Below are 9,939 nucleotides of genomic sequence, written 5' to 3' on the forward strand. Positions count from 1 at the left end.
CCGGCGCTGGGCTCTCCGAGCCAGCCCGGTTCCTCCAAACCTCACCTAGAAACATCTTTGCTTTCTAATTCATTAATCAAAAAAAAAAAAGCAACTTCCATTTTCTCCTCTTTAAGCAGGATTTCGGAGAAGCGGCAGCATCCCAGTGAGGAGGGTCTGAGTGAAGCGGCAGGTTCCCGGCAGCTCTGTGAGCAGGTGAAGCTACCACCTGGCACCGTGTGTCCCCCGGCCCTGAGAGTTCGGCCGAGAGGGCAGGACTGGGGTAGGAAACAAACGACACCCCCATTTCAAACAATAACTTTTATTTTATACTTCTCTATACTTTGTAGCAAATCTTTTTTGCTGAATTTAATTTATAATAAACTTTTTAAATTACATCTCTCTCTGTTTTTTTTTTTAAATCAAGGCTCTTTTATGTCAAAATCTTTTTTAACTATGTTTTAGATTAACATTTAACATCCCCCTTGTGATCTATACCGTTGGATATTCGGGTATTACTGGATGTGTAACAGCTAAAACAAGAGAGAGGAGGGAAAATAAAGGCAGTGGACGTGGAAAGATGTGTCAACAACAGCAGGTAAAGCTAACCCCTCAGTGACCACAGCAGCATCTTCTGGGAAGCCGTTTCTTTTACATCAGAGATTCATTCCCTCAACCCCTTCCCTCTCTTTCCTGTCCTTAAAACACAAAGCCAACAATCTGTCCTTTCGCTGTCTTGCGGAGAAACGTGCAGTGGAAATGATCAAAACAAGACCCTGTGGAAGAACGGCGTGAGCGCGGATTGTTCGCCACCCGCCTCGCTCGCTCGTGGGCATCTCTCTTGAATTCATCCCCTGGCCTTCTCCTCTCCTCGCTTTCCGATTAAGAGGAGCCCATCATTTTTCATGTATTAACATGATTGTATAGTAGGTGGCCCAGGGCCGTTCCTGAGATTCTTTTGCCAAATAAATTAAATTAAATTAAATTAAAAATGGGGTGGGTTTGCCGTTTTCTTATTTGTGTGTGAAGACGGACTAAAGCTGAGGTCCGATTTGGGCTGTGCTTGCTCGCTCACTGATTGGTAACATTTGGCAAAAAAAAAAAAAAAAAGAAAGAAAGAAAGAAATCAAATGAAATAAAGAGAATCAAGATTTCCCACAATCCTACATGAGTGTTTTCAGCATCACAGAGAATCACAACGTCCCCAAAGAACGAATGGATCTTCCTCTCGATTTCCGGGAGCATGGAGTGAGTGTGGGTGGGCGCGGGGGACCTGGCCCCAGCTCAGAAGGAAAGCCAGGTCGCTAAAGCTGCCGAGAGAGACACCAGGAGCACGGGGAGCGCCGGGAGCAGGGACCCTGCCGCCCCGTTGCCGCTGCCGCAGAGTTCGAATAAGCTGCCTTGGATGTTGAGGTTTTTGGATTCTTTTCTCAGTTTATCCCACATATCTTTCGCCCCTTCCTGGCAATCCGTAAGGGCTGTGACCGTGCAGCTGTGGAAATCCTCCCAGTATCTGGGGAGGAACAGAACAAAACACAAGAAGAAGCAGGTTCACTTGGGGCGCAGGGACGACCTCAGGCCCGCGCCCCTGCGCCTCCCCACTCGCGGCCTCGCGCACTCCCGGGGCGCCCCCCTGCCTCCTCCTCACCGCCCAGGCGCCTGGGCTGCGAGGTCTGGACTCCCGGGACCTCGGCCAACCCCGCAGCCGCTGTCCCAGGGGAGGGGCCGCACCCTCCCCTGTCTGGTTTCACCTCGCTGGTGCGGGGCGAGGACCCGCAGCGAGAGCCGGGTCGCACCCGCAGCGTCGCGCTGGCACCTCTGCCTGCGCAAACAGATTGCTAGCCCTCCCCGGGGAAAGCTGGGAACACAGTGCTAAGCCTTGCAAGCTGCCGCCCATTAATGCCTCTTAGCTCGCAAGATGGGTTACTAGCTCCGAGCACGGCCCTCCCCTCTGGGCTTCTCACATTCTCCTCCCCCTCGCCCCTTCTGCCTCCCTCCTCCTCCTCCCCGCCGTTCTCTAGCCTTCGCCCTCATTCTCTCCCTGCACCCACCCCACCTCTTCCTTTGTTTCCCGTTCTCATTTTCCTTCTCTTTCCTTTGCCATTCCCTCCGTTTTCCTCGCCTCCGTTCCTCACTTCCTCTTTCTCCTCTTCGCCCCCTGCGGTCTTCAGTGGCCCAGCCCGCTGGCTCCGCAGGCCCCGGCACCGACTCAGTCGGGAAGACTCCTGCCTGCCTCTCTCCTGCTCGAGGTCGGTGAGTGCTAGTGCCGGGCACCCGGGCCAGCTTCAGAGCCTTCTCCTGCTCTTGCAAATCCCAGTGCTCCAGGCCTGCGCACTGGGTCCCTCCTCTGCCCGCCTATCCCAGTCTTTTCCGTGGGCTTGGGTCCCACGGGGCCTCCTGTCCGCCGCCTTTTGGGTGTAGAGTCCCCGCTGGAACCCAGGGCGGGCGCGGCGCCCACCGCTGCCAGCCCTCGAGGCCCCCAGTCCGTCCTTCCCGTTAATTCCCCTAGCCCCGAGCCCCAGCCTAACTCAGCCCCTTCCTCCTCCCAGGCTCAGCTCCTAGCCCCGCCCCCACAACCTTCATCCAACCTGTCCTTTTTTATTGTCCCCCTTTCTTCAGAGTACCCAAAATAGATCCCGAGACTAAATATAATCCCAACCCGTGATCGATTCCTGGGGCGCTGTCTCCTTTTGGAGCTGGGTCGATCTGTGAGTCTCAGTAACTCCGGGCTGGCCCCCACCTCTCCATGGCCCCAGTGCCAGGCCACCCGCGACTGCCCTCTCTTCCTGCGCGCCTGCCTGGGCTGTAAGCGCATTGGAGGCAGGCGCGGGCTTTGATTTCTCCCACTCCCACCCCATCTTCTGGATAATGGTGAAGTTATAGCTGCTTGCTGGATTGCCTCAAGTTCAGGATGATTTCTAATGACCTCTAATCTATAAGGACTGGGGGCCTGGGACACAGGGCTTGCGAATTTCTCAACTTGTAATAAATAGCAACATTTAGAGACACCAAGAGCCCCAGGTGACTGCTCTCCTGAAGACCTTCTGTTAAATTGTACCTCCCAAAGGATGTCTACATTGCTCCCTTCTTTATCATGCCCAGATGGGGACAGCCTCCTCCTGGAAGAAGGAGCTGGCAAAGAAGGGCAGACACCCACCTGGGGCTGGGAGGAGGTAGGCTTCAGCTGGTGTTGAGTCACCAGCCCCACTGACTGAATAAGACCTGAACCCAGCTGTGGCCTGTGACCTCAGGCAGAGACCCTCCACATTTCCTTGGTTTCCACAACCACAACCAAAGTTCTGCTAAAAAATTAAAATAGTTTGGAATAACGAAATTCCAGCAGATGCTGGAGGATTTGGAAGTTGCTCTATGTGTAACCTTTTGTCATGCCTCATAGATACATTCTTACCTATTACCAGACTTCTGGAACTAAATGCCTTTTGCCCCTTCTAGTATAGGAAGATACTAGCCATTTAGCTGCTCTGGCTCCTAGTGGGCACTGGGGTATTAAGGAAAGAGAGTAGGAAAACTGACCCCCATTTCATTATTCAGACAAACACTCCTCCTTCTGCCACCCTCCTCCTTAGGGAGAGAGGAAGGACTTCACAGTATGGAAAGGATGCCACAGAAAAGGGTCACTCCAACCTCTGAGAACAAGGAACAAACAGGCCTTGACTTTATTCAACCAGCCATTGTGGAGGTAGGAAAATGCAGCTCGCTCTCTCTTTTCCAAGATAAAAGGAATGTGTGTTGCAGAGGGTGGGGGCATTTCTAAGGTCTGCAGCAGCTACGGTGCTGCAGGTCCACTGCAGCAGGGCCCTGCCACTTACTCTCATGGCTAGTGGGAGCATTGCTTTCAGCCAAACTCTGGGAAAACATCCTGGGCCTGGCCATGAACTCCTTCCCCTCCCTCTTTGTGACCACAGCAGCCTGATCTGGGGAAACTGTGCAGACATGCCAAGGGGTAGGAAACCAAGAAGGGTGGCTACCCCAAACCTCAAGATATGCTACAAACCCAGCAGAGACTGTCACCAGACAACCCAGACACACTCTTTTTGGGGCAAAGTCATTAGCACACAATAAAATATTGTTCCAATCTCTCTCCTAGAAACAGAAAGGGAGACCACCTCCCCCTTGCCTCTTCCCACATTTTCTTGGTGGATATTGGTGGGGCCTTCTATCACAGGAAATGGACAGAATAGGGGAGTGCTTCTCCCTTTAGACAAATTTAGTACTCCCCAAAAGGCTCCTCAAACCAAAACCAACTGTTCTTCAGAGAGTAGTTGGCTGGCCACTCATTCTCCAGCAAGAGAGGAAAGAATGATCAAGACTGCCTCAAAGCAGAGAGATTTTGCAGCTCGAGGAACTGGTGGCAGAGCTCCCTGCCCCTCGCCCTGGGTATCGGCGCGCTGTGAGGCTGTGGCATACTGACACCGGGCACCCTGCTGGAGGATCCTCCACTGCACCCCACCCCAGGCGGTGGGGTCCCCTTGGACAATGCAGATTCCAACCCAGGGGCCTGGGCCTCCGGGCTGGGGTGTGGGAGCCAGAAGGCAAGAGCGCGCGGACTCACGCTGGCGCAGAAGGCTGCGCTGGCAGGGAGGCGCCGTGCTCTCAGGCTCAGCTGCGCCCGCAAAACAGAAGCCCAGCCCGCCAGAGCGAACACTTACGTGCACACGGTCTTGATGTTCGTCTTGTCGTCCAGGCCTTGCGGGTAGTTGGCCATGCTGTCGCCCAGCTTGAGCAAACAGTCCGAAAAGCCCTTAAAGACCGCATCACACTTGCCCGCTGCTCTCACGGCCTGCAGGAGGTATGCTGCGGGGAGGAGGGGACACTGGTCAGCAGCCCTGCAACTCCGCCCTGCCATCCCCGGCCCGCTCTCCCGACTCTGCGCCATAGCCCCTCAGGTAGTCTCTCCCAGCGCCCGGCCTCGGGCAACCCAGTGTTAAAAAAGGTGATTGAAAGACTTGGTCCAAGAATGACTGACCTGCACCCAGCGCCTTATGTAGCGCAGATTGTCCGAGTGCGAGCAGGTGTGGGTGGGTGGAGGTAGGTGAGCCCATTCCTTTCCCCCAGCTCCCTCCCGCATCTCGCTCTGTATCTTTTTCTGTTTCCATCGCCCCCTCTTCTCACCTCCCTCATCTCTTATTTCTCTTTCTCCTCACTCCCTCCTTCGTCTCCCAACACTTCCCCAGCAAGTCCTGTCACGGCTCTCGTAATGCAATCTTCCATTTTTGAGGTGACGGAAGGGGTCTTAACAGCAGGGTGCGGGGGCGAGAATGGGATGGGGAGGCAGCGAGGAGTGGGGTCACGCAGCCGAACCGACGCCACCTCGCCCTAATAAGCTTCAGGCGCGGCGCCGGGTGGGTGGGCGCCCAGCAAACACTGCTGAATGAATGAACGCATAAATAAAGTCTCTGGAAGTCACGAGCAGTCACTGAAATGGCTTGTTTCTTTATAAAACCAATTGCCTATACCATGGAGCCTGTGTTCCGAGTGAAACCCTCGGATGCGCCCCGCCCCGCGGGAAAGAGGACAACCTGGGCGTGCGAGACCCAGCGCGGGGGACGAGTGGTCTGGGAGGTTAGGGCCAGCGGCCGGGCGGGTCACGGATGTGTCTGCACGGGTGACCCTGGGTCACCTCCGCCGAGGCCTTGGGCCCCTGCTCTCTTCTGCCTGCCCCCAGCTCTCCACGCAGCCCCCGAAAAGCCTGCCACCACTCGGGACCGGAGCCAGGAGAGACCGTTCTCCAGGTCCCAGATCCCAGCCTGGCTTCAGAGCGCTGAACTCGCTGCGGTCCGGGGCTCAAGGCCTTTGGCTTGGGGCTTTCCGGAGAGGGAGCCGGGATAAAAGCTGGGGCGGCGGGAAGAGGAGGAGGAGGAGGAGGAAGCCCTGGCCGCTCGGATGTCCTCGCTGTCGCCTCAGGTCAGCCAAACCCCAAGGCGCCGGAAGGGAGAGACAGGCTCCAGGCGGTCGGCACGGCCAAGGCCATTTCTTTCTACCTGGGACTAGAGATCCGGGCTGGAGGCTCAATTCCTAGAGGTCAAAGCACCTGGCGCCGGGAGGGCGCGGGAGAGGCCTAGGTCTGGGCTGTTGGGCGGGGACAGGAAGCAGGGGTAAATTTCAGGATCGAAATCAGCACGCAGTGCCCACGGCCCTGGCGCCGGCCGCCTCCCCGGCGGTGTTCTGGCTGCCGCGGCTCGAGTATGACTGTGTCCCAGGAGGACCGGACACCTCACTGCCCCCGTCCCCCCACGCAGCCGCCCGTCCCCAAGCGTCCGGCCAGACGCAGACAAGGAGAAAGGTGACCGGACCCGTAGCAGCCGCAGAGAGCGTACCGTTTGTAAATTGCTGCAGGAAGAGCGAGGCGGGCCTTGCGCTTTCTAATCCGGAACGGGAAGCGCTGGGGAAGGGACCAATGTTAACTTCGACCTCCGTGGGGGCAGACACGTAACCCTTCCTACACCTCCCGCTTCCCCTCACACACACGATTAAATGCTCTCACAACTGCAATAATGGCAAATCGAACACTGATGTAGAATCTTAAAAATAAACGAATCTTTGTCCTAATCGAACTCGTTCAAAATGAAATAAACCCTGCACATCTTCCTCTGTAATGCATGTCAGAAATACCGTTTTGAAGCGAAGAACCGAAAAAAAAACCGCAGTCCGCCCTCCCTTACCCAGCCCTCCAGTCTCTCCTAACCCCTTACCTCCACCCCCAAAATTCGGTGGCGAAAAAGAAGCCCATAGATGCACTGACAATTTTTAAAAGGGGAACTGGGTCTCGCCGGGGGTGGGGAGCGCTCTTGTCACGTTATCATGCCAGGCGCTGCTGGAGAAAACCCCGCACAGCGCGCATGTGTGAGTGTGTGCGTGTGTAAAATAAGAAGTCGTGAAAATTTGTCTTTTGCAACTGTGACTCCTCGGGTGCTAGCCTTCTCCGGGAGGCCGGGAGGCTGCGCGCGGGACGGGTTTTGCAGGCGCACGCGTCCTAGCAGGTCGCAGCCCGCGCGTCTTTCGCTGTCCTTCCCAAACCCCGTGTCTGCGAGGCCCGGGAGGGCGACCCTGGCTCCTTCCTCGTCCTTTCTGGCGTCTCTTTCTTGTGCGGTTTCCATCCGTTCATTCAATTGTTCGACCTCTCATTCATTCCAAACTTCCTCCCGCCGCGTCTTCTTTCACGTTCACCACCCTCTCCACCTCCCCGCCCCTCCCCAACCCCCACTTTTCTTGCCAAATGTCAATGATTTGGGACAGCTCTTAGCCATGAATTAATAAAGACCGAGGCTCTGGTGCAGGGAAGAGCAGACATTCGGGAACAAATACGCTCAATTTCAATTCCACAGCCAACAAATGGTCATTTTCAGGCCGAAGTTAATGTCTTCAAAACGCATCCCTCATGCACAACCTTTTTTTTTTTTTTTAACCTCTCAAAGTAAGGTTATTTCGCACTGGGAAAACAGAGCCCCAAATATCTCTGATTAAAACCCCTATCTCAAAAACAACTGCTGTCTTCTGCTTCCTAAACATTCATAGGATAGTTGCAAAATGCCAAATTCACTTATTTCCAACATTTAAGGGATTTGCTGCCCCTTAGAAATGTTTTTCATTTATTGCAGATCTTTGCACTAATGTCAAAGATTCAAAACAACCAGATTCATAGCAGTGACATTTCTTCGAATTAAAGGAAAACGCCAAAATCCCGCAGTCACACACTCTAAAATCCCTATAATGGTTCTGCAAAAAAATCAGATACTCAAAATCATGTCAAATGCATAAAACCCCACTGCAAAGAATCCATTTTAGTGTCTAGAGAACTCAAACCCTGTTTCCTCCACATTTTTCATAATACATGTTATGCATTCCCTTTCTTGCCCTAAACCAATTCCCTAAAGCACCCCCCCAATACTGCAAGGATGTCTGCAAAGAATGCCACAGCCTGAACTGACAAGAGGTAACAATTCCTTTAGTCTCCAGAAAACCCCTTTGAAGAGTTTTTCTTCCACCTTTCCTCCATTCTATTAATAACCTGCTTCACTTTCACTTTTAGGCCACCTTAATTAATGTTCTGACCAGGATTCTGAGAACGGGGATTTTCTAGTACCCCTCCCACGTGTTTAATTCATTCTGGATGAAAAAAATGTCAACTTCAAAAAGCCCCCTGACAGTATAACTCAACATTCCTTAACATAAAATGGGGACTAAATAAATCCGTCCACAATCAACAACAAAAACAAAAAATAAGGAACACTCGACATGACATATTGCAAACACTTCTTAACCCTTTCCTACATATAAAATACAGACGCCGATTTGTAAAGTAACAGGCAAATGCGCCTAGAAAAGTATATCCACGTATATTTGGCTGAATTCATCCTCCTCAGTGGTAAGCATATTAAAGTATGTGGTCCGGGGTTCCCTACCATTCTGGATTTGCCCCCCAGCCGGGTCTGCGGTGCCCGGTGCAAACGCTGCAGCTAGGATATGGGGGGAGGAGGGGCGGCAGAATGACAAAGTTCTAAATGCAGCAGTCTGAGCCCCGGAATATCTTTGCTTTCTGCACATAAACTTTCCAGTCCTAGTTGCCTAGCCATCTTGTTCCTGCATTCACCTTTCGACCCTTCAAAATAAAATCTTGCAGTATTGCAGGGGCCAATGCATTGCCCCAGAGCGCATCAAACCCGGTCTAACCCCCCAAAAGAGAAGCAAAAATGGATGTGTGCTTTGGAAAAAGGGGGATAAGCCCTATCCGGAAAACGGCCGGCCGCACACATTTCCCGGTGAACGTTTGGAGTCTCCTTCTTCAGGAAAACCAAACCGGGACGCGCAAGTCCCCAGGAACTGATGCCCCCACCCTCGGGGGTTTGCCGGCTTCTCGGTACCCCGGGCGGCCACGGCCCGCGGGTACCCCTCTGCGCCTCGGGCCGGGGCTGGCTGCCTCCGCCTCCCGCGGAGAGCCGGGCTGGGCGGCCACTTACCTATTTGCACCGCGAGGATCAGTGAAATATATCTGCCGTTCAACTTAAGTCCCATCCTACGTTTAGTCAAACCATTTGCGACCGCAGACCTTTAAATAGTTAGTTTAGAGAACGCGGGGGAAAGCTGAAAAATAGGCATTGCCAACAAGTTCCGGGAGCGACAGAGACTTTATGCACCGGGAAGGCAGAGGGAGGAGAGCGAGAGAGGGAGCGAGGAAGAGACAGAAAGAGAGAGAGAGAGAGAGAGAGAGAGAGAGAGGCTGAGAGAGAGAGAGAGAGAGAGGGGAAGAGCTGGGAATGGTTCACTCCATTAGGAGGGGGCGGAGGAAGTACAGCCTCACGCCCACGAGCAGGCCTGACGTGGGGGATGACACGGAATGATTTTTTTTTTAATATAGACACCTTGGTAGAGAATCGCCATTTATAGTCATCAGAAACTGGAATTAATCAGATATCCCCAATTAATGTGCGATCTGAACGAAATCTCGCCTCCTAGGGGTGACCACTTCCCATCCCGCGGTCACCCCCCTTCCTTGTTCCCGGGGCCCCCAACCCCGCCTCCTCCCTGCGCAGAACTAGGGCTACCCCTCCCCTCCCCGCCAGGGGCCGGGGAGTCCTGGCGCGCCCACTCAATTGTTTCAACCTGCTCCCCCTCCTCCACCAGCACTACAGCGAATCCAGCCCTCTCCCTGCGGCGCAGTGGGGTTTAAAGGAGCGGATGCGGGAGAGGGAAAAACAGCTAAGCCAGCTCTGCTAATTCAGAATCCCCCCTGGCCGCCCACTCCCTGCACTTGTCTATCCTCTTTCTCTCCAACCCAGCCGCTGAGCTCCGGGCGCAGCCTGGAGCGCGTGAGCACACGGCCCGGCCCCTCGCACGAGCACACACGAGCACACACGGGCATACGCACACAAACACACGCGCGCGCCCGAGAACCGTGCCAAGCGCACCCTGGCAGTTCTGAACACACTGCGCGCGAGTGCG

At 54.2% G+C, this 9,939-nt stretch overlaps 1 protein-coding gene across 1 annotated transcript; it reads right to left on the reverse strand.

The window, feature by feature from the left end:
* Positions 1–266: 266 nt before the first annotated feature.
* On the reverse strand, positions 267–9,226 carry NRN1 (neuritin 1). The gene is made up of 3 exons (XM_012737723.2): positions 8,958–9,226; positions 4,650–4,794; positions 267–1,492 (listed from the first exon to the last, which is right to left on the reverse strand). Exons 1-3 carry the CDS (start codon positions 9,010–9,012, stop codon positions 1,264–1,266), a joined length of 429 nt encoding a protein of 142 aa, XP_012593177.1. The 5' UTR covers positions 9,013–9,226; the 3' UTR covers positions 267–1,263.
* Between the last annotated feature and the right edge of the window lie 713 nt (positions 9,227–9,939).

Source organism: Microcebus murinus, chromosome 15 (genome assembly GCF_040939455.1).
Source record: "Microcebus murinus isolate Inina chromosome 15, M.murinus_Inina_mat1.0, whole genome shotgun sequence".
NCBI lineage: Eukaryota > Metazoa > Chordata > Mammalia > Primates > Cheirogaleidae > Microcebus > Microcebus murinus.